Below are 25755 nucleotides of genomic sequence, written 5' to 3'. Positions count from 1 at the left end.
AGCCACTCTCACTTCATGTATGTATTGTCTATGGTTGCTTTCATTCTTGAGTGACAGAGTTGAGTAGTTGTGACAGAGACTGTCTAGTCTGCAAAGCCTAAAATATTTGTGGTCTGGCCCTCTCCAGAAAATATTTGCCAACCTCTGATTTAATACAATAAATTTTTAGCTAATATGCAAATTAAAATTAGATTAAAAGCTCTTTGGGTTTTATCCTCATCTTTTCCTTCAAATTATGTAGCTTGAGTATCTTATACATTATAAATACTCAGTGACTGTCACTTGAAATGAGTAAATACTTTCAAGTGGCAGAAAAGGCTATAGTAGCAGAAGCAACAATAATCTATAGAGAATCTAGACGAGTTTATGAAATCTATCAGCCTCAAAATGGGCACAAATGCTAAGAGAATAGATCTATGTCTATACTAGCTGTTTGTGGGATTCTTATACATTGATCTAAAACTATAAATTGTGTTTTAAGAACATTGTCACGGGTTATTATCAAACAGTGGATTAAAACATATTTGAGAATAGGCAAAAGTAATCAGGACAGTGGTAACAGAGGAGAGTGACTCACTTTGGGGCACAAGGGAATTTTTCTGCAGTGATGAAATTGTTCCAATGTCTTGAACAGGGTTATACATTGGTGCATTTTACCATATGCAAATTACACTTTGAGTTTTAAAAAATTTAAATTAAAAATGATGCTCTTAGAGATTTTTAAAGTATATCTTTTGATATTCTTACGTAATTAAAAGAAGGGAAGGACTTTGTTAGGCATCCAGATTTATTCTATGATCTCTTATCTCTAGTAACCCTTAAATAATGGCAGTTTATTTCAGTGTGGTAAGTGCATAGTGATACGAGAAGAAAGCAGTTGATCTGTAATGTGTACATTGTCTTTTCTCTAATAGCTGCCTGTTCCTGCCCAGTTTGGCCCCTCATAATGCCCCTACAAACAATGCCGTCACAACAGGCCTTGCTGATGGGGCTGTGGTCAGCGGCATTGGCTCTGGTAAATATTACTTTTCTTTGCTTATGAGATTCTTTTTCTCAGTAGATTATATTTTATTTAGAGTTTGTTGCTTTTTTTGACATCTTTTTAAATGTAAATTTGAGTCAATATAAACTTTTCCATTGTTATTTTTCTATTTTTACTTTAGGTGAAAGATTCTTCCCCCCTCCATCTGGCTTAAGCTACTCTAGCTGGTTTTGTATTGAACATTTTAGTTCTCCTCCAAATAACCACCCTGTCAGACTCCTAACTATTGTGCGCCGAGCAAATTCTTCTGAGCAGCATTACGTGTGCCTTGCCGTAGTTCTATCAGCAAAAGACCGATCCCTCATTGTGTCCACCAAAGAGGAACTACTCCAGAACTATGGTCAGTATCTGTCTTTTTGCTTCTTGTGATTATTAAAAGTATTAAACTTTATTTTAATATTCATTTTTAAAGGTCCCGCTGGTAATTATTTTTCAGTTTAAATTATTATAGAACAGGTTATATGAAATCTTGAATATTGTTTACCAGTGAATTTTAAGGAACTTTCAAAAAAGAATTAGATAGAAAACAGTGGAGAGAGTTCCTAAAATAAGAATTAATCTCTGCTTGCCAAGAAATCGCAGCTTTTGCTAGGAAACAGGTTGCTTGTTTGATGTATTTTAGTCAGGATTTTCATTGGCTGTGAATTCTGCTGAACTAATGAATATTCATTGAGCACCTGCCTACCATATGTGCCACTCTGTGCTAGACACAATAACCTTTTAATTACTTTATCCATTGCTTACCCTCAAGACCATTTAATAATCCTATTTCCCTAATTCCCTCCAACATGCCATAATGTTACTCTGCTGTACAATAGAACTTCAAACTCAAGACATTCACAAAGATCTTCCTAAGTGATGTAAATAAAATAAAATATAAATCTCAGTTTACTGAATTTTCTTTGCTTTGAATATAAGCATTTGTATGATGTGTAATTATATATATATAAGCATAAATATACATAATATATAATATATAAGCATAAATATACCTCTTTTTTATCACCTTCTAATTCTATCTTTTCACTAACTAAATAAAATACCACATATTGCTTCACATGTGGTTGGTATTCAAATCTTAATTGAATATCAATGTTAGCTCCTCAATTAGATTGTAAGGCTTCTTGTCTTAGTGTTCTTCATCATGACTAACACAGAGTTAGGCGTCAACATAGTAACTGCTTTAAAATTCTTGTTAGGACACTTTATTTGTGGCATTTGATCCTGTTGATATTTTCCTCCTAATTAAAACTGTCTCCAGTCTTGCAATTTGGGATACCCACTCTTGTTCTTTCACTATTTCTCTGACCTCTGCTTTGTAATTTCCTTCAACAGCTTTCTCTTCCCTTTTCCCCTTAAAATTAGTATTCGCCAAGGTTTCGTCTTAGGCTTTGTACTCAACCTGTCCTTTGTGAGAAAAAATCTTCCGTTTCTGTTAGCTTTAGGTCTTTTTATCCCAGGGACTCAGGGATAAAATTTTTTTATCCTGGACTCTGAAATTGAATTTTTTTATTTGTGTCCCGGGCTTTGTCCTCATATTTAAGCTGCATATTAGACATCTTCATATGAATAGTCTTCCTGTAAACAACTCAGACTGTAACGTTTCTTCTTTGTAAACCTACATCTCCTTCTATTTTCCTGTCTTGGTAAATGACACCCCCACTACCAGTTAGCCCAGCTAGAAACCTCAGGTCAACCTTGAAAATACCACCCCTTCTGCAAGGCTTACTGTATTATTCCTTCGTAATATTTCTTGAATCTTCCCTTCCTCCCTGTGCCCACTGTCATAGCCCTTGTTTAGTATTCTTTATCACTTATTTGGACTTCATAGATTTTAATTCTTTGTTTTTGTCTGTCGACCCTACTAGAACTGTAAGCTCCCACACACAATGTTATCATCTTTATAAACCAGGCAGCCCTGCCACCTAAAACAGTGCCTAGCACATCTTAGGCCCACAAATATTATTTAAAAATATAAATGAATAAATGAGAAGAAAGAAGAATAAAGGAAAAGAAATATGGATGGCTTGAAAGGGAAACAATGAGAAAAATGAATAATAATGGAGAGTTTGGAAAGAGGATAGAATTTAATGGAAAACGTTAAGGAGTAGGTCTAGGGATATTTATTAAACTAGGGAAATATTTTGTAACTCTATCATTTTCACTAAAATGTAATTTGCAATTACATAGTCCATGTATCACGAGAAATTATAGTAACATATACATTAGTAATATATATGATGTTACTACTGCAAGGATCCATCCTCTGAACTGCTGTAGCCCATTAAGATGCCTAGGTAATTGAGAGTTGTTGGAAACCAGTTGCTTCACCAAGATACCCTGTGCACCACTGAGTGCTGGATATGTCTTAGTTTAAGCCTGAGTCAAAATGTGAAACTCGCAGAAAATTTCATAAGCAATAATATTCTACAATCCTCAAGAAGATTCAGTCTATTAACCAGGGAAGGGAGAGGGAAGAGTTCCTGGTTTCGCCTGTACGTTTTATCTTTTATTTCACATCTCTTGGTTCATAACACTAGACCTTTCAAAGCTATTTAACCCTGCTTTTCGCCTAGTTAATTCAGTTTTGTTCCTGTTATTAGGTCACCTATGGAGAAGATTCTGCCTTGTAGTAGTCTTAACTCATCAGCAGATGTGTATTCTGAATTGTCAATTTAAAATAAATCTTGGCATTTCGGTATATGCAGACATTTTAAGATTCTAAAAATGTAAATTAATATTTTATTTGTAGTTCTTTCTTCATATAATTTAAACTTTTAACTTTCAGTATATTTAGTTGTATGTGCTTATACTGAAAAATGATGGGTCTGCTTAAAGTTACATGCTTATAGATTAGCTCTTTTTAAAAATTTTTTTAAGGGGGAGGGAATGAGTTTTTAACATCTGGATTGCTGCTGCTGTCCACCCCTTCTTGAATACTTAGAAAAGGTAAATTAGTTTTTAATTAGCTTAACATTAAGATTAAATTAATATTAACCCCTTATCTCCTAATGTGATCCGGCAACATACTGGGTAGCAGAGGGAAGCCAGACTGGGTCAGGAAGTGATTGCAGAATGTGGTCAAGTCACCAAAGCCGTCTGGGGAAGCAGGGAACTTGGATCAGCAAATAAATACCTTTCCACTCCATACGTCGCCTCCTTGCTACCCGTTGTTGGGCAAGGGTCAGGCTGGTACAACCACAGACTGAGAACAGATAGTTGCCCCTTTGTGTCATTGAACAGAGCATATAGCAAGAGTAAAATTTTAAATTTTCTTGGTTCAACCAATGCTGTAATCAAATGCATGTCAAACTGGAATTTAAAAAGACCTTTAATAACAGACCATGACAGGTAGTAATCAACTAGTCTCTTTTTGTTGTCTGTTATAACTTTATTTTATTTTTTATTAGCTATTATAACTTTATTTGGTTGTAACTGTGTGTAGTTTGAGCAGAAGAAAGCAAAATATATCCCAGGTTTTACTTCTTACTACAGATAAAGTTGGCCAGCCCCTGTGGTCTAGTGGTTAAGATTTGGTGCTCTCACCACCATGGCCTGGGTTCACTTTCCCATCAGGAAACCACACCACCCATCTGTCAGTTGTCATACTGTGGCAGCTGTGCATTGCTGTGATGCTGAAAGCTATGCCACTAGTATTTCAAATACCAGCAGGGTCACCCATGGTGGACAGGTTTCCTTGAAGCTTCCAGACTAAGACAGACTAGGAAGAAGGAGCTGGCCACCCACTTCTGAAAAAATTGGCCGTGAAAACCCTATGAATAGCAGCAGAGCATTGTCTGATATAGCCCACAAGGTGAGAGGAAGGCACAAAAAGACCAGGCAGGGTTCTGCTCTGCTGTACACAGGGTCGCTAGGAGTAGGAATTTACTTCATAGCACAAATGACAACAGATGAAGTTATTGAATGAATAGGGTGTTTTCATTTACATCATCATATTATTTTGACATAAAGTCAAGATATCTAGATATGAATAATTGTTAGAATGAGAAAGATGAGTTTTTTATTTCCCTTCTTTATTTTAGTTGATGATTTTAGTGAAGAATCTTCTTTTTATGAGATTCTCCCATGCTGTGCGCGCTTTCGATGTGGAGAACTTATAGTTGAGGGACAGTGGCATCATCTGGTTCTGGTGATGAGCAAAGGCATGCTGAAAAACAGTACTGTGGCCCTCTATATTGATGGACAGCTTGTTAACACTGTGAAGGTAAGCATACTTGTGCTTGTAAATCTCACCCTGCTTTATAAGATAGTTTAGGGGTGTGTGTGTTTGCAGGGGTATTTTTTTAATTGCTGTCTTAATTTTAAATTGACCTTCAGTACCCTTGTGAACCATATCTTAGAGTCATGTGGCTGGCTAATTCTTATCACTTTATTAGAGAAGAATAGAAAGGAGGGGTTACAGGTACTAAAGTTAGAGAATATGTCAGTGCTTGAGCCAGGTTGCTAAGTGCTTTTTCACAATAGAGAAACCAGTTGAAGGATGCCTAAATAAACCGTAAACGCACTGTTTTGTCTCTTCATTGTTATTATTGTGTACAGTCCAGTAGATTCTGTATTCCTTTAGAGCTGGAGTTGTTTTTATTCATCTTTGTTTTCAGATCACCTGGATTAGTCCCTGATAATAATACTAGGTGTTTTCCATCATTTTTTGTTGAATAAGTGAGTGTATAAATATTACCCTAGATAGCTATGCTGCAGTATTCGGAAGAGAGGCAAGAGAGTTGAAGTAACCAGTAAAAAATCAGGAGATGTTCCTTTTTTGAATCAGGATAAATGCTGCTAGCTACTTTCTACAGAACTCAGCTAGCAAGCTCTTAACATTCTTTAACTTCTAAAAGATAGTATCCATTTGTATAGTGACATCACTTGAAAGAAGCAGCAAAGGCAAAGTTTGTCCTTTTCTGTGAATTAAAGTTTAAAAGCAGTGAAATTGACAGCTTCTTTGAATACATTTCCTTCCTTAATGATATCTTATTGTGACATTGTGTCTCACAATGATAAACCCTAAAATGTACTCTGGGGACAGTCATTTATTTTCTTTGTATGTAAGATTGCATTTGAAATGGGTTTGTAGGTTCTTAGTAGGTTGCTGCTTCGTTATTTTTAGTATTATTGAAAATAAAGTGCCCTCAGCTTCTAGAATTGAGAGGTAGGAGATTTATTCTTGATATCTTCCCCTTATGATCATCACTGTGCCTGTGAGAAGTCAGTCCTGTGAAACCAGCTTCAGGTCACATGTTGGTCTTCACACTCATGCTATTAACATCCTCAGGAGTAATAGATGTGATCTGAAGCGAGGACAATGTTATGACAAAACAATTAGTGGAAACGTCCCTCATTCTATCTAGCAGTGAAAGAGCTGCCTATACCACAGGAAGCAACTTGATTTCCTTATCTCTTATACTTGAATTATATATTTATTGTAAATGAATTGAATGATAATTTAAGCACCTTGTCAGTAAACAGTAGTGTAATTTGAAATTCGAAAATGTATTTTACATTGAGATTAAAATGTGTGTATAAATTATAACATATAACAGACTTCATTTTTCTAGTATTTTTATAGCACTTTACCCGTTATAAAACACTTTTCATGAATAATTTTATTTAACAGACTTGCATTGAAGGTAACATAGCTAATTTCAAGACTGCTTGAATTCCATAGTTGGAAAGCTCTGTTTTTATATCAACCTGAAAATTTCATAGAAACGTTGTTAATTTGATATGTAAACCAACCAGACAGTAACAATATCCCTATATTTGATTGTTGCCCTTTCTAGCATTAGGTGGTTTAACTGTATTAGAGAGTTGTCTAACAAATTTCCAATTCCCACATCACGTTCCAGAATCTCGGCTTGCCCTCATGTTTCTCAGCCCAACTGCTTCTGTACATTTGTAAAGTTGTATAACCTTGGGATAATGAAAATATACACAAAAAGTGGTTATTTTTCTGATGAAAGTGTTTTTTTGTCATATCTCACACGTTTGCTTCCATTTTCTTTATAGCTTCATTATGTCCACAGTACTCCTGGGGGTTCGGGTTCTGTAAACCCACCAGTGGTTAGCACCGTGTATGCGTACATTGGTACTCCACCTGCCCAACGCCAAATTGCTTCGTTGGTTTGGCGCCTGGGACCCACACATTTTCTAGAAGAAGTTTTACCTCCTTCAAATGTAACTACCATTTATGAACTAGGACCAAATTATGTTGGCAGCTTTCAGGCCGTATGTATGCCATGTGAGTAACTTATTCTTTGTTCTTAAAACTGTATAAAACTCAGCTCTTGGGGCCAGCCTGGTGGCGCAGCGGTTAAGTTTACATGCTCTACTGTGGCGGCCTGGGGTTTGCAGGTTCTGATCCCGGGTGCGGACCTACCCACTGCTTATCAAGCCATGCTGTGGCAGCATCCCATATAAAGTAGAGGAAGATGGGCATGGATGTTAGCCCAGGGCCAATCTTCCTCAGTAAGAAAGAGGAGAATTGGCAACAGATGTTAGCTCAGGGCTAATCTTCCTCAAACAAAAAACCTCAACTCCTGCAGTGTAATGCATGAATAAGTGCATGTGTGTGTATAAGGTTATACATTGTGTTTATCAAACAAAGGAGCCTTCTTCTCTACTTTTCTTCAGCATGATACTGTTGACCACTCACTCCTATTCAAATGCTCTCCTCCACTGATCGTACTGTACTTTCCTGGTTTTTGGCTTCATGCCTGATGACTAATTTTCCAGTTTCTCTTATCAGCTCCAGATGTAGGTATATACCCTTTAAGAGCCTAACCTCAACCTTTTCTTTCTATAATTTCTCCTATTACATAAAGCAATTTAAAGTGTGTCTGCTTTGGTTAAAGGAAGGAAGAATGGGTCCAGAAAACACACACGTACTCTTTAGGTCAGACCAGTTAACATCAGTTTTCCTCATCCCTTTACTCCTGCAGTCCACGTCTTCTTATCCTTTCTCCCAATAGGAATTTAGAATCAAAGGAACTGATGTAAAGCTACAATTCCTTTGTAGTCCTCTTTCCAAATGTTGTCTTCATTCCCTTGTTCTCATTCTACCTAAGTTCTCAGAAGAGTTAGGTCAAGTATACTGTAAATGGTAATAATCCTATGGCTAAGTGATTTGTCTTTCACGCACGTTCTTGATTTGGACAGCATCTAATAATAGCTAACACTTACTAAGGGCTTAATATGTGCCAAATAAGTTCATATGCATGAAGGGCATAGCTGTTCTGAGCCCTTCATGTGTATTTATTCATGTCCTCAAAACACTGGGAGTTCGATACTGTTGTTGTCATCCCTGTTTTACATATGATGACACTGAGACACAGAAATATATGTCACATAGCTTTTCAGCGATAAAGTAGAGATTCAAACTTAAGCCATCTAGCTCTAAAATTTGGGTTCTGAACTACTCGGCTGTGTTGTCTAGGAGAATATAGAGAGGCATATATGAGGGCTCTCTTTGGGAGGACATCTAGGCTGCAAAGCTTGTAGGCATTCCACGCAGTGTCATTTTCTTGTTCCTGTGAACGTAGGGCAGGTGTTTGTGGTTTGTTTGATAACAGTTAAAACTCTTTCTTTTTAATTACATTATGCTATATGTAAGCATATTTTAAGAGTAAAACTTGAAATGTAAAGTCCTATGAGTAGATGATTTTCCCTATTTTCTACTTAAAGACAAATGAAGAGCTGAAAAGTAAACAGTTTTAAATTCAGCTCCCTTGTTCCACTTTAAAAGATTTTCAAGTCTGCCCATTTAAAAATGATAGTAAGAATAAAAAATTTGTGTTAGGATAAGGAGAAATACTAACGATTTTGAAAAGGATTATTCTTCTTTTGAAGGTAAAGATGCAAAATCCGAAGGTGTCGTCCCATCTCCTGTGTCATTAGTACCAGAAGAAAAGGTGTCATTTGGCCTCTATGCACTCTCTGTGTCTTCTCTAACAGTGGCAAGGATCCGGAAGGTGTACAACAAGTTGGACAGCAAAGCCATCGCTAAGCAGGTAAGCAGAATGATTTCCCTACAAGCTGTGGCTGATTCTCACTGGAAAGATGTTTCAGAGTTTCATTGTAGGTACCACCCGAGTAGGAGTGATTGCTCAAGACAGTGCCTTTCGTGTATTGTGTATATTTGGTTTGTTTGGCTTTGAATTTAAGCCAAAACTTATTTAGATATTTATCTTAATTTGGAAAAGTGAGAATTTCCTTTTAAGTGCATGGTTTATATTAATTCTTATATTTTTATTAGCAATTAAGAAATTGAACTTTAGAAAACAATTGCCACTTTTAAGGCTATAACTTAACTTTTTTCTGACCATCTACTCTATGTTGGGTACTGTTCAGGACACAGCAGTGGATAAAGAGAAAATTCTCACCTTTATGGTTCTTACATTCTAATGGAAGAGACACACAGTAATAACTAAAGAAATAACCTAATCATAGAGTATGTTAGAAGGTGAAGAGCGCTATGCAGAAAAATAAACAAGGAAAGAGAAGGAGAGAAGCCTATAGCTTTAAATAGGATGGTCAGAGGAGGCCTCACTGAGAAGGTGAAATCTGAGCAGACTTGATAGAGATGAAGCAGCAATCCATGCGAATATGGAAGATGGGATATACATATGGGGTGGCGGAGTTCACATTCCAGAAATACAAGTGCCAGGGCCCTGAGGAGAGTACTTGCCTGCCACAGAGACAGGTGTGGCTAGAGCAAAATGAGAGAAGGCCTGGGTAGTAGGAGAGGAACTCGGAGGGGTAATGGAGACTATATTGTTTAGAATTCATAGGCAGTTGTAAATGCATTGGCTTTAACTGAGTGAGATGGGAAGCTTTATAGGGTTCTAGACATAGGAATGAAATGTTGTAACTTACTTTTTAAACAAGATCACTACGACTTCTATTCAGAATACAGTCATGCACCACATAATGACATTTCGGTCAGTGATCAACCACATATACAACGGTAGTCCCATAAGATTAGTACCGTACAGCCTAGATGTGCAGTAGGCTGCACCATCTAGGTTTGTATAAGTACACTCTATGATGTCTGCACAATGATGAGATCATCTAACGATGAATTTCTCAGGACTTATCCCCATCGTTAAGCCACAAATGACTGTAGATTGAAGGGAGACAAAGGTAGAGCAGGGAGACCAGTTTTGAGGCCAGTGCAGTAATAATTCATATGAGAAGTGGTGGTGGTCAGAACGGGAGTGATAGCAGTGGCTGTGATGAGAAGCGATCAGATTTGAGGTTTATTTTGAAGATGGAGCTAACAGCTTTTGGTGATAGATTAGGTGTGAAGTGTGAGAGAAAGAAAGGAATCAAGGATAATTCCAAAGTTTTGTGCTATAACATCCAGGAAAATGGAGTCACTTTTTCTGATTTGGAGAAAACTATAGGAAGAGCAGTTTTGGTGGGGAATATTGAGAATAATGTTTTGGAAAAGTTTGAGGAGCATATTAGACATCTTAGTGGAGATATTAAAGCCATTGGAAATATGAATCTTGAGTTCAGGGGAGACGTTTGAATGTCATGGACGTTCATAGGTGGTGTTTAAAGCTGTGAGACTAGGGCCGGCCCCGTGGCTTAGCGGTTAAGTGCGCGCGCTCTGATGCTGGCGGCCCGGGTTCGGATCCCGGGAGCGCCCCGAGGCACCACTTCTCCGTCCAACATGAGGCCGAGTCCCACGTACAGCAACTAGAAGGATGTGAACCTATGACATACAACTATCTACTGGGGCTTTGGGGGGAAAAAACTGAATAAATAAAATCTTTAAAAAAAAAAAAATAAAGCTGTGAGACTAGGTGCATTCACCAAAGTGTAGAGGTGGATGGAGAAGAGGAAAGGTTTACAGATGCAGACCTGTGACGTTCCAGTATTATGGAGTTGGGGAGATGAAGAACCAGTAGAGAAGACTGGGTAGCAGCAGCCAGCAAAAAAAGGAGAAAAACTAGGAGAGTCTGGTGTTGTCAAAATCAGTGATTCACTGTGGGGAATGTGTCAGAGCAGTCAGGAAAGATGAGGACTGACAAGGTGGAAGTCATCAGTGAGCTTGACAAGCTATTTTGGCTGATTAGGGGAAGCAAAGCCGAGGGGAAGGTAATCAAGAGACTGGAAGGAAAGGATTTGGGAACCGTAAGTATAGACAACTCTTGTGCAGAGGTTTGTCTGTGAATATATATACCATCTTCTATGCAACATAAATTGTACATAAATTTAGTTCTACAGATAACAATAGAATTAAAGTCTTAGGATTATTTATGCTCTGAAAGCACGTTTGTGTGTGTGTGCAAAATTTAACATTCCTTTTGTGTAGGCATGTTTTATCTATAAACTCTTGAATAGTTTATGTGATGTTTGCTTGGATATGGAGCAAAGCTAATACGTTCACTGATCAGAAATACTGGGAGGCAGAGAGTGATGAGAACCTTTAAACCATGACAGAGTTTCATTCAGAAAGACCCCTGAAGCTGTTTCCCAAGAATCCCTCATTATCTTGATCTCAGTAGATTGTATTTAACTTACTTTCTGTGAGTTTCCACATCTTTGGAAGTGTTTGCACATTTTTAAAATAATGAATGCTCATGTTTTTCATATTCTGATAGGAGAGAGAGAAGATATGTTACCAATCATGTCTTTTTCTTTTTCTTTTCCAATCAAAATGTTCAGACTATTCTATAGTTACCTGTTTTTTCCTTTTCTATTCTTCAGTTAGGCATTTCCTCCCATGAGAATGCCACTCCTGTGAAGTTGATACACAACTCAGCAGGACATCTTAATGGACCCGCACGGACAGTTGGGGCCACTCTGATTGGGTACTTGGGTGAGTCCAATTGTCTGTGTTATTTCACACTTTTTTATTTCCCTTCAAACCTGTGTTCACTTTCCTCAGTCGAGAGGTGGGGTTTAAATTCATGTTTTATAGTGCTGAGCTATAATGTTTTTGAAATATTTAGAGATTAATGTAACAAGTAACAAGCTCAAACTTTAGTCAACTTTAAAAATTATAACGTTTTATAAAATCCCGTTAACTTTTTCCCTCTTTTGTCAGCTCTGATGAGCACTGATTACATATTTCTGTGTAATTTCAAGGTAAATTGCACAGTACATTTAGGGATGGATGTAAAGACTTAGAAATATTGTTGCATGGTTTGGTGCAGCAAGGGTCGTGCTCACGAGTGCTTCTGTTATTTGGAAATGAGCAGGAAATAAGAGCTTCGTAGTATGAGCACTGTGAATCCACTATAATGAAAGTTAGAGCTGATGGACATTCTGCAGAGCCTTGTACCTGATGTCTGCTTAAAAAAAGTTGATTTTTTTGGTTAGATTAATCTTGACACATAATCCAATTAGGCCCCATCCAAAATTCAGAACCAGCAATTATATGTTTTATTGTCCAAATCAGTACATAACATTGGTTCCTTTTTAGATTAACAAAAAGTTAGTGTTGTGCTGGTCAGAATCCTACATGTTATCCGTCCTTGGCAGTTTTTGTTGTCCCGGTGATGTGCATATATCTTAACTTTGTTTTCCTTTTGTGACCATATTGCATTGATAAAACAGGTTCCTTTACACTAAATCACATGGTACTTTTTCTTTATTCAATTCAACAAATATTTACTGATGCTCTTTGTCCTTTGCCAAAATATAACAGCACTGTGGTTTAGTTGACAGAGCAGTGAATGAAGAGTTCAAAGATTTAGGTTCTAGCGCCTGTTCTGTCACTATGTGGCATTAGGCCAGACATTTGAGCTCTATGGACTTCAGTTTTCTTATCTATAAACTAGTAATACTGGCCCTAATTACCTTAGAAGGTAGTTTTCAAAATCCAGTGCCATAATATATGAAAGTATGTATTTTAGTTTTATTTTTTAAAAATTCAATCTTGTTCAGTAGGCAGATGACATTCACACAATGCCTTTTAAAAAAAACAAGGTTAGGGGCTACCCGGTGGTGTAGTGGTTAAGTTTACATGCTCCACTTCAGCAGCCCAGGGTTCATGGGTTTGGATCCCATGCACAGAGCTACACACTGCTCATCAAGCCATGCTATGGCAGCGTCCCAACTACAAAATAGAGGAAGATTGACACAGATGTTAGCTCAACGACAATCTTCCTCAAGCAAAAAGAGGAAGATTGGCGACAGATGTTAGCCCAGGGCCAATCTTCCTAAACAAAACAAAACAAAACAAAACAAAGTTAGAGCCAGCCCTGATGGCCTAGTGGTTAAAGTTCAAAGCGCTCCGCTTCGGTGGCCCGGGTTTGGTTTCCAGACGCGGAACCACACCACTTGTCTGTCAGTCACCATGCTGTGGCAGCAGTTCACATAGGAGAACTAGAAGGACCTACAACTAGAATATACAACTATGCACTGGGGCTTTGAGGAGGAGGAAAAAAAAAAAGAGAGAGAGAGGAAGATTGGCAACAGATGTTAGCTCAGGGTGCCTCTTTCCCGGCAAAAAAAAAACCAAACAAGGTTAGGAATGTAGATGTGAAAATTTTCTGTAATTAACACAGAGTTAGTTCCAGTACTGTGTTTCCACATGATCATGCTCTTCTGGAGTCACTGATGTGCTGTCACTCAGGTTGCATAACTTGGAGAAGCTTTGCGTAATGGTCAGTAATGTGCTTTGCTTGGCTTCTATATAGGGAATACTTCATCCTTTCCAGGATGGCTTCTCTATCCCATTCCCCAGTTCACAGAGGTAAAGTGCTTTTGCTCTCCCCCAGTTGATTCCCCCACAGTCCCTAGTACGCATTCTCACTTACCTCAGAATTGCATTCCCAAGGCCTCTCTGCGTTTCAGTCTCTATTGCCCAAAGCTACATAGTAGAAACGTTTGTGCTCTACTCTCTCCTTTACTCCCAGCTCTTCTCTGAGACTATATACATTAGCATTTATTGCCTTCTCCCAAATTCTACCTTGAATTTTCTTTTTAGAATTTTCATTTTAGGATAGAAGGGTTTTTTTTGAAGTATAATTTATAACTAATTAAATACTTCTTAAGATGATTTATTCAGTTCTTGTTTACGTGGGGAATTTATTTTAATTGTTTTTCACTGTCTTTTAATCAGGAGTAAGAACATTTGTCCCTAAGCCTGTTGCCACTACTTTGCAGTACATTGGTGGAGCTGCAGCCATCCTGGGCCTAGTGGCCATGGCCTCTGATGTGGAAGGGCTGTATGCAGCAGTCAAGGCCCTGGTTTGTGTGGTCAAGAGTAACCCACTAGCCAGCAAAGAAATGGAAAGAATCAAGGGCTACCAGGTTTGTAACCATAAAGCTTTGCCTTCACTTTACTTTGGAGAAAAAAATCTACTAATTTTCATTATTATTCAGGTTTTTTCAAACTCTGGAAGAATCATATTGTCCAAGTAAACTTTAAAATTCAGTAGTTTTTATTAAAACTAACATTTCAAGTGAGAATATGAGTTGTTTTCTTTATTTCGGTTCATCCTTTTTCTCCTGTCTCATCAAATCTCACTTACTAAACCCTTGAATTAGGCTACATTATTTCAGTATAGCTTTGATATATTTGAGTATATTTTCAGAACAACGGTTTGCTAGTTTGAAGTTATTTTTCTCTGTGGAAATAGGAATGAAATACAGTAGGGTCATATTACCACCTGCTCTAGAGACTGCCAAATCAACAGATCCAGAGCTCTCCCTATTTTCCTTGTTTCTCCCTAACATACCCATCATCCTTTACCCCTCTTACTTACCTAGGGGGTATGAGAGCCACTGTATGTGTGTGTCATTGCTAGTCCTGAAAACTCATGTGGGATTAAAATTAGTGTGCAGTATTCGTGTATCCACGTCTCTGTTCGGTTCAGGCAGAAAGTTACTTGTAAGAAGAGAAACAAGTGTATGGAGGAAGATTAAATCCCTCTAGTGGAGATGAAGTACAAGTGTCTTCTCTAACTTTAGCCAGTGGTTCATTGGTGGTGGATAAACTGTTTACTATAACTGTTTTCTGTAGATTTTTTTTTTTTTCAATTTTTATTTATTTTATTTTTTTTCCCCCAAAGCCCCAGTAGATAGTTGTATGTCATAGTTGCACAGCCTTCTAGTTGCTGTATGTGGGACGCGGCCTGGAGAAGTGGTGCATCGGTGCCCGCCCAGGATCCGAACCCGGGCCGCCACCAGCGGAGCGCGCGCACTTAACTGCTAAGCCACGGGGCCGGCCCGTGTTTTCTGTAGATTTAATCACACTATTTTGATAAGTGTTTTGTTTTGCATAACTTTCAAAATTATTATTGCAGCATTGTTTATCATGAAAACATAGGAACAATCTGAATGTTTCAACAGCATGAGAAAGACTATTAATACTATAACCATTCTGTAGAGTGTAGTTCAACCTTTTCAGATTGTAACTATGAAGACTATTTTGCAAAAGAAAAAATCCTTTTGATAAAATGTTAGGTAGAGAACAAGAGTGGAAAATTGTATGCACATAATGGCAACAGCAATTTAAATATTTAGTATGTGAATGGAAGGGATTTGTGTAAAAGTGGATATTTTAATAATAAAGTAATAGGATTACCCTGCTTTTCAGATTTTCTCTAATGTTCTGTTGTCATAATAAGAGTTTAGAAATCATCTTAGAAGTCTCAGGAATTGCTCCACATAGGGTTCTCATATATGTAGATGTATGTATGTATATATATATGATGATATATATATATAGGATGATTGCTCAACAGGCATTTGATCTTGCTTTCTTTTAGTTGCTGGCAATGCTGCTTAAGAAGAAACGTTCCCTTCTCAACAGCCACATTCTCCATCTAACTTTTTCCTTGGTGGGAACTGTTGATAGTGGACATGAGACCTCCATTATTCCAAATTCAACGGCTTTCCAGGATCTCCTTTGTGATTTTGAAGTATGTATATGAACACTAACTGGTAATATATAATCAATGAATCCATTTCTTATTCTGTATATTGATAGAGTTAACTATTAATTTTGTCTCTAAGATATGTTTACATTCTATAATTTTATGATGCTCATGTTAGTAAAATATTAGTTAATATAAAAAATAGAGTAATGATGAGGTCCTTCTCCCCAAGGATATTACATTTTACAAATATTATAGAAGTGAAATAGAATAGAAGTGAAATGGTGCGATGCATTTACCTAACTATAGCTAATTTGCTGCTGCCTCTGACATTACGAGAGGCAAGCATATTTTCATCAGATAATTCTGATAAAAACTTTTCCTCAATAAATAGGATCTAGACCTGCAATTTTGGTTTTTAATAGTAGCTGCTTAGTAAAATATGACTCATTTCGCCAAAATAACAAGATTTTCATTTCTGTCTTTTTACTATAACGGCTTCTACTCTGTCCTCTCGAAGCACCACTTAATCTCACATATCCTCTCACTGTTTAAGTTCTTGTTCACAGCACTTTGCATGCTCGTCACTGTGTACGTACACACACATATATATCTCCGCCTGTGAGACTATAGGCTTTATGAGGCAGAGATCATGTCTGTCTGCTTCATCTTTGAATCCCCACCACCCAGAATGGTGCCTAGCACTTAAAGTTTGCTAACTGTCATGCCTAGGCCCCAGCTCTTCTTCTCATAACTGCTGTCTGCTCTGTCTTGTCAGTTATTCTAAATCCCTAACAAACAGGCGATGTGCCCTGGTTGCTTTGCTGAGACTTTGTTTGGAGAGCTTGTCAGCAGCCTGGCCTCTCCTCAGGTCTCAGCGCCCGTGGCTCTCGATAGCATGTGGAGAAGTCTCTTTCCCTGTCCTTGCGTCTCCTGGTTCTTTCGCTAGCTTTCAGGCAGCGCTCTCCTGGTTCCTATATCTTTCTCACTGCTTTCCCTCAAATTTTATGACTGTGAAATTTTCATTATTTTATACACAAGTGTACACTTCACTTCTTTATCTTTTCCTTTATTTGTTGTTTTCTTTCCTTTAGATTCTCACCCAGTCCCACAGCCTCATGTCTATGGAGTTGACTCTCAAATCTAAATCTCTAGCTTGACATCTGAATTCCAGACTTATTTCTAACTTCTTGCTCAACGTTTCCATTTTTATGTCCCAGCGACACCTAAACTGAACTTAACATCCTTCCCCAAATTAGTTCTTCCTTCTAACTCCTGTTTCTATTAATAGCACCACCATTCCCCTAGTCACCGAGGCTTGAAATTGAAAAATCAGCTTCCTTCCTCCTCATGTTTATAAACAGTGTGATATTAAGTGGCATAGATTCTACTTCCACATTGCATATAGTCCATCTTTCTATTTCTACATATAGTCCAACTTTCTGTTTCTACTGCTGCGTCCTAATCCATGCCCTAATCAGTTCTCCTCTTCCCTGCTAGGATAACTGTCACTTCTTCTCGCCTTTCCTCAATCTCTGCTATCTCTTTTGACCTCATTCTTTCTAAGGCATAATCATATCACTTATTCAAAAACTTCCAGTGATTTCCCCCTTTTACACAATAAAGTACACATTTCTCAGCCTGATATTCAATGTTGTAATACACAAACCTCTCATTCTTTTAGAAAATACCTATTGAGCATTTTTGAACCAGGCATTGTATTAGGTGCTAAGGATGTGAAAATGAAAGACAGAGTTCATGCCTCAAGGCATGTCCTTTAGAGAGAAAAACAAATCAATAGACAATGAAAACTTGTGAAAGCACCCAGATAAAGGTATGCAGAAAGAATTTTGGGAGTACTAAGGAGACCTTCTTAACCAAGCCTAGCTTTGTTTTCATCTGGTAATTGACACATGTAAATCATGGAATATCTTTAGTTTCAGATTTCTGATTAAAGTCTAATATACAAACATCAGAAATTTAGTTGGCTTGACAAATTTTGACTTCGTTTTACACTAACTTGCTCACTTTATTGCTTCATATAGCATTCCTAATTTCTCCAAACCACAGTAGTCTATAAGTACTGAATTCACCCTATTTTTAGAATGGCCATTTGATAAATATAAGTAAAATAATTATAATAGTATACAAGCATTTTCTTTTTCAGTGGTTGTTCTAGAATTTATAATACACTTGTATAAAATTCAGGCTATCTTCGAAGTATATTATACCACTTTACCTATAGCGTAAAAGCGTTACAATGGTGTACTTCCATTTCTCCTTTCCTGTCCCCTGTGCTAATATTGTCAGACATTTTACTTCTATAGTCATGCGTCACTAAATGACAGGGAAACATTCTGATAAATGTGTCATTAGGGGATTTCATCGTTGTGCAAACATCATAGAGTGTACTTGAACAAACCTAGGTGGCATAGCCTTTTACACAACTGGGCTCAATTATAATCTTATGGGACCACCATCATATATCCAGTCCGTCATTGACAAAATGTCTTGTGTAGTGCATGACTATATGTGTTTATAATCTCCACAATACTTTGTATTATTTTTGTTTTAAATAGTCAATTATCTTTTAAAGACATTTTAAAAATTCTTTTATCTTTGCCCATATATGTAGTATTCATGGCATTCTTTATTCTTTTGTGTAGATCCAGATTTCTGTCTTGTATAATTCTTCTGCCTAAAGAACTCCTTTAACATTTCTTGTAGTGCTCATCTGCTGGCGAAAAATTCTCCCATCTGAAAAAGTCTTTCTTTTCTCTTTTTTTTTTTGAAGGGTATTTTTGCATAGAGTAGAATTCTAGTTGACGTTTTTTATTCTTTTCATACTTTAAAGATGTCAGTCACTCCATAGTCGTCTTTATTTTTCTTCTGCTTGGAGTTTATTGACTTTTCTAGATCTGTGAGTTTGTCATTTTCATGAAGTTGGACGTTTTTTAGTCATTATTTCTTCAATTATTTTTCCTGGTGCCCTCCCCCCAGCTTTTGTGGATTCCAGTTACACGTATCTTAGATTGCTTGATGTTGTCCCACAAGTCACTAATGCTCTATCTAGTAATTTCTTTTTAGGATTTTTTCTCATGCTTCGTTTTGAATAGTTTCTTTTGTTATGTCTATAAGTTTACTGAATCTTTTTCTGCAGTATCCAATCTGCTGTTATACCCATCCAGTATATTTTTCATTGTAGATATTTTATTTTTCATCTGTAGAAATTCATATTAGATCTTTGGTTATCTTGTATTTCTCTCCTCATTATGTTCATATTTTTTGGTTACATTCTTTAGCATGTAGAGCATATTTTTAATAGCTTTTTTAAGGTCCTAATAATTCCATCATCTCTGTCATTTCTAGGCTATTTATAATAATTGATTTTTCTCCTACTTATGGGTCTTATTTTCCTTTTTCTTTGCATACTTGGTAATTTTTGATTGGATGCTAAATTTTACATTGTTGAGTGCTAGATTTTGTTGTATTCCTTTTAAAAGACTGTTGAACTTTGCTCTCCATTGCAGTTATCTTGATCCTTTTAAGACATGCTGTTAAGCTTTGTTAGAGTGGACCTAGAGTAACCTTTAGTCTAGTGCTAATTTATCCCCACTACTAAGGTATTACACTTCTGAGACTTCTACCCAACCCCCATGTGTTATGACGTCTCTATACTCTGGTTGGTGGGAATGCAAACTAGTCTCAGCTCTTTGTGAGTTCCAGGAATTGTTTGGTGTACTGTTTTGTGCTGGTTATTTCCAGTTTTGGAACCCCACACAAGATTCCAGTCATTTGGTCTTTGTATTCAGTATGTAGCATTCAGTATTCATTCTATTCAGTATATTGTATTCAGTAATAATATTCAGTCATTGATTCCAGGGAAACTTTCTATAGATCTTGCCTTTTCGGTTGTTTACTCTAGGAGGGTAATTTCCTTAGCAATTATTCCTTTATGAACAGAACCAGAAGTTCTATATAGAAGCAGTTTTATAAGGCTTCACCAAATAAAAATTAATCAAGTGGTTATATTCAGTTAATTATACAAGTGAAATAAGTTCCATGTGCTGCTTTTGTGTTTGTTGGATTGGCATTTTGGGTATTTTTTAACCATAATATATACCACTATCCTTTATTTTGATTGTAGGTCTGGCTCCATGCACCATATGAACTTCATCTTTCATTATTTGAACACTTTATTGAACTACTCACAGAATCCAGGTATTAGCTAATACCTATGTAGTTAGTTGTTCATTTATAGAAGAGATGATAGTACAGTGTATAAAGTCTTCTTTCTCTTATAGTGAAGCTTCAAAGAATGCCAAATTAATGAGGGAATTCCAGCTAATCCCAAAGCTGCTACTGACTCTTCGAGATATGTCTTTATCCCAGCCTACCATTGCTGCTATTAGTAATGTGCTGAGCTTCTTACTGCAAGGTTTCCCCAACAGCAATGATCTGCTCAGGTAGTGAAAACTTCTGTATTTGTCTGTTTATTAACTAAAAGTATCAATGAGATTAAGATGAATGAAATGTCTATAATTGGTTCCTATGACTGTAACACCTGTAATGTAAATACTATTCAAGATATTGGAAGGCCCAGAAAACAGGAATATCTCAGTATCTTGCCTTTATAAAGCAAAGCCAGTTGTTGCCACTAGTAAATAATAGAATATTGGTGAGAAAAGATGTAGGAATAAGCCCAATGTGCTTGATTGTCCTGGACATAGAAGTGTTCAGTATATGAAATTCATCCCTCTTCCCCAGGCCCTGCTACTTCTCAAGTATGTGTGCACAAGCACACACACACTCATAGTGGGTGTGCCATCTCTCTTAAATTTATTCTCTATCACCCAAACAAACGATGTTACCTTCTTTTGCATATTCAAACCTTTTATGTGCTATATTATTTTGCTGCCAATGTGAAATGTGGCTTAAGGCATATTTATGGATTGTCTGTAAAAATGTTCTAACATTTGCATGATAATTCCCATCTTAACTGAAAATGGAAGGAAAAAACTACCTAACCTAAGTATTTTCCAAGTAGAGAATCGCTTAAACTGGACTTGACCACCACTTTTCATGTAATCTCCCAGGAATCACAGGTGAAATCACTCTACTTATTAGAGGATTCCCAGGCCACTAATCTCTAATCTGTGCGGCATATAAATCACTCACTTTTATATTCATTTACCTAGAAAACATTTTTTAACTTGGCGACAGATTTAAAACTGGAGTTTAAAAATTATTTTGGAGATTATTGTTATCATTAACAGTATTTATTTAGATCATATCCTGGTACTGTTATGATCACTTTGCTAAAATTATCACTGAAACCTATCAAGCTTTTTATTTTTCTCTACTTCACAAATTAAGAAACGAAGCCCCGAGGAAGTTAAGCTACTTGCCCCAAGTAACAAGATTAAAAACTGATAGAGTCAATTAGGGGCTGGCCCAGTTGTGTAGCGGTTAAGCGCACGCACTCTGCTTTGGCGGCCTGGGGTTCGCAGGTTCGGATCCCGGGTGGGCACTGATGCACCGCTTGTCAAGCCATGCTGCGGTGGTGTCCTATATAAAGTAGAGGAAGATGCGCACGGATATTGGCTCAGGGCCAATCTTCCTCAGCAAAAAGAGGAGGATTGGCATTGGATGTTAGCTCAGGGCTAATCTTCCTCACAAAAAAAAAAAAACTGATAGAGTCAGGATTTTCATCTTACCTGTGTTTCTAAAACCCAGGTTCTTAACTACTAGGCTACAGTGGGTCCATATGGATAATGTTAGGACATTTTAATTTGGATCATGCTGTTTGGTTCTTGAAATCATTTGATTTGGGCATTAAAAGACTTATATTTCTGGAGAAGCATATTTTTCTCTGCATTTTAAAACGTTGTAACATATATAATGTTAATTGCAGTGGTCCTAGGGGAAATAAACCAAATATAATCACCTAAAGTTCTGTAAAAGATAGTTAAGATAAGAAGTACGATTTTGTTTTTCTTTTTGTTTTTTCGTTTCTTCGCATTTTGTTGTTTGTTTTGGAGAGGGAAAAAAATAATATCCATAATCTTTCTTTTCTTGTATATAAAGGTTTGGCCAGTTTATTTCTTCTACTTTACCAACCTTTGCAGTTTGTGAGAAATTTGTAGTTATGGAAATAAACCATGAAGAGAAGCTTGACACGGGTGAGTCAATTCTGGAGCTTGAAAACTAATTACATTCCCTGTTTTCTTCTGGCACAAGTTAAACCTGAATTATATGTGATACTATTATATTACTTTTCTCCTTACATTACTTTTTTTGATCTTTCACAGATCTATTTGTCTTATCAAGCCTGTACAATATGCCGAAGTACAAAATTACCTACAGAATTTAATAGTGTGAATTTTACTTTAAAAATAAAATCTTTCCTATTTTTAGAGGATTCATAGCAATGTTCCCTTAAGTAGAAAACTCTTCCAGTGTGATTTTTGAACATTATTTGATTTTTTTAATTTGTGTAGATCTCTTCAGAAACACAGATACTTGCTAAGATGAAGTATATCTATTTATTATAATTTTCATTTCCCTGTTAAATATTTAATAGTCGCTTAGGGAAAGAACATTTTACTAGAATTGTTTTATGTAAATATAAAATAAAAATAATATAAGTTATGAGATTCTGCACCCATGACAGAACCTTTTTTTTTTTTTTTTATACTTTCCTCATTTGGTGTATATTTTTTCCCCTCTGTTTCAACATATTTTTCCTGTTATATATTCTAGGATAGGAGATTTGCTTGGAAAGCATTGAAAGGACCTTTTAAATTGACCTGTAATTAAATTCACAATATCTTATATTTGTTCAGCTTTATTTACATTATTATCCTGTTACATTATTCCAAAATCATATCATGTAAGTGATTTCCTTTAAACCCTTACAACACTGTCCACCTGGGGCGGCAAAGAAATACTGTTGTGAAAATAGACAAACCTTTAGCTAGACTCACCAAGAAAAAAAGAGAGAAGGCACAAATAAGTAAAATCAGAAATGAAAGAGGAGAGGTTACAACAGACACCTCAGAAATACAAAAGATTATAAGAGAATACTATGAAAAACTATATGCCAACCAATTCGACAATCTGGAAGAAATGGATAAATTCTTAGAATCATACAACCTTCCAAAACTGGATCAAGAAGAAGTAGAGAATTTGAATAGACCAATCACCAGTAAGGAGATCGAAACAGTAATCAAAAACCTCCCCAAAAATAAAAGTCCAGGACCAGACGGCTTCCCTGGTGAATTCTACCAAACATTCAAAGAAGACTTAATACCTATCCTTCTCAAACTCTTCCAAAAATTGAGGAGGGGGAAGCTCCCTAACTCATTCTACGAAGCTGACATTACCCTGATACCAAAACCAAACAAGGACAACACAAAAAAAGAAAATTACAGGCCAATATCACTGATGAACATCAATGCGAAAATCCTCAACAAAATACTAGCAAATCGCATACAACAATACGTTAAAAAGATTATACACCATGATCAAGTGGTATTTATTCCAGGGATGCAGGGATGGTTTAACATTCGCAAATCAATCAACGTAATACACCACATTAATAAAATGAAGAACAAAAATCACATGATCATCTCAATAGATGCAGAGAAAGCATTTGACAAGATACAGCATCCATTTATGATAAAAACTCTGAATAAAATGGGTATAGAAGGAAAGTACCTCAACATAATAAAGACCATATATGAGAAACCCACAGCTAATATTATCCTCAATGGTGAAAAACTGAAAGCTATCCCTCTAAGAACAGGAACCAGACAAGGATGCCCACTGTCACCACTCCTATTTAACATAGTATTGGAAGTCCTAGCCAGAGCAATCAGGCAAGAGAAAGAAATAAAAGGGATCCAAATTGGAAAGGAAGAAGTGAAACTGTCACTATTTGCAGATGACATGATTTTATATATAGAAAACCCTAAAGAATCCACCAGAAAACTTTTAGAAGTAATAAACGAATATGGTAAAGTTGCAGGATACAAAATCAACATACAAAAATCAGTTGCATTTCTGTACACTAACAACGAAGTAGCAGAAAGAGAAATTAAGAATACCATCCCATTTACAATTGCAACAAAAAGAATTAAATACCTAGGAATAAACTTAACCAAAGAGGTGAAAGATCTGTACACTGAAAACTATAAAACATTTCTGAAAGAAATTGAAGAAGACACAAAGAAATGGAAAGATATTCCGTGCTCTTGGATTGGAAGAATTAACATAGTTAAGATGTCCATACTTCCTAAAGCCATCTATAGATTCAATGCAATCCCTATCAAAGTTCCAACAACATTTTTCACAGAAATAGAACAAAGAATTCTAAAATTTATATGGAACAACAAAAGACCCCGAATAGCTAAAGGAATCCTGAGAAAAAAGAACAAAGCTGGAGGTATCACACTCCCTGACTTCAAAATATACTACAAAGCTATAGTAACCAAAACAGCATGGTACTGGCACAAAAACAGACACACAGATCAGTGGAATAGAATCGAAAGCCCAGAAATAAACCCACACATCTATGGACAGCTAATCTTTGACAAAGGAGCCAAGAACATACAATGGAGAAAAGAAAGTCTCTTCAACAAATGGTGTTGGGAAAACTGGATAGCCATATGCAAAAAAATGAAAGTAGATCCTTACCTTACACCATACACAAAAATTAACTCCAAATGGATTAAAGACTTGAATGTAAGACCTGAAACTGTGAAAGTTCTAGAAGAAAACATAGGCAGTATGCTCTTCGACATCGGTCTTAGCAACATCTTGTCAAACACCACATCTGACCGGGCAAGAGAAACAATAGAAAAAATAAACAAATGGGACTACATCAAACTAAAAAGCTTCTGCACAGCAAAGGAAACCATCAACAAAACGAAAAGACAACCTAACAATTGGGAGAAGACATTTGCAAACCATACATGTGATAAGGGCTTAATCTCCAAAATATATAAAGAACTCATGCATCTCAACAACAAAAAAACTAACAACCCAATTAAAAAATGGGCAAAAGACCTGAACAGACATTTCTCCAAAGAAGATATACAGATGGCCAACAGACACATGAAAAGATGTTCAAAATCACTAATTATCAGGGAAATGCAAATCAAAACTACAATGAGATATCACCTCACGCCCGTCAGAATGGCTATAATTAACAAGACAGGAAACAACATGTGTTGGAGAGGATGTGGAGAGAAGGGAACTCTCATACACTGCTGGTGGGAGTGCAAACTGGTGCAGCCACTATGGAAAACAGTATGGAGATTCCTCAAAAAATCAAGGATAGAACTACCATATGATCCAGCTATTCCACTGTTGGGTATTTATCCAAAGAACTTGAAAACACCAATTTGTAAAGGTACATACACCCCTGTGTTCATTGCAGCCTTATTCACGATAGCCAAGACTTGGAAGCAACCTAAGTGCCCATCAAGGGACGAATGGATAAAGAAGCTGTGGTATATATACACAATGGAATACTACTCAGCCATAAGAAACGACGAAATCCAGCCATTTGTGACAACATGGATGGACATTGAGGGTATAATGCAAAGTGAAATAAGTCAGAGGGAGAAGGTCAAATACCGTATGATTTCCTTCATTAAGTAGTAGATAGTGACAACAATGGACGGATACATAGGGACAGAGATTGGATTGGTGGTTGCCAGAGGGGAGGGGGGGAGGGAGGAGGGTGAAAGGGATAATTCGGTGCATGTGTGTGGTGATGGGTTGTAATTAGTATTTTGGTGGTGAACATGATGTGGTCCATGCAGAAATAGAAGTACAATGATGTACACCTGA

The 25755-nt window shown here is 36.8% G+C and overlaps 1 protein-coding gene across 13 annotated transcripts in view; it reads left to right on the top strand.

The window, feature by feature from the left end:
• The window catches only part of WDFY3 (WD repeat and FYVE domain containing 3), a 256639-nt gene that overhangs the window by 150045 nt on the left and 80839 nt on the right, over positions 1-25755 (top strand). For all 13 annotated transcript variants that reach the window (XM_087434534.1, XM_087434532.1, XM_087434530.1 and 10 more), the window contains 11 exons: positions 915-1015; positions 1164-1382; positions 5086-5267; positions 7070-7301; positions 8909-9069; positions 11777-11888; positions 14139-14329; positions 15790-15942; positions 20045-20118; positions 20202-20363; positions 21985-22079. In XM_087434534.1, coding sequence (XP_087290660.1) covers positions 915-1015; positions 1164-1382; positions 5086-5267; positions 7070-7301; positions 8909-9069; positions 11777-11888; positions 14139-14329; positions 15790-15942; positions 20045-20118; positions 20202-20363; positions 21985-22079 — 1682 coding nt within the window. The remainder of the gene's footprint in view (positions 1-914; positions 1016-1163; positions 1383-5085; positions 5268-7069; positions 7302-8908; positions 9070-11776; positions 11889-14138; positions 14330-15789; positions 15943-20044; positions 20119-20201; positions 20364-21984; positions 22080-25755) is intronic.

Source organism: Ceratotherium simum, chromosome 8, assembly GCF_057802395.1.
Source record: "Ceratotherium simum simum isolate JZ-2026a chromosome 8, ASM5780239v1, whole genome shotgun sequence".
Taxonomy (NCBI): domain Eukaryota; kingdom Metazoa; phylum Chordata; class Mammalia; order Perissodactyla; family Rhinocerotidae; genus Ceratotherium; species Ceratotherium simum.
Note: the sequence above shows the minus strand (reverse complement) of the source record. Positions and strands in the feature narration are given on the sequence as shown.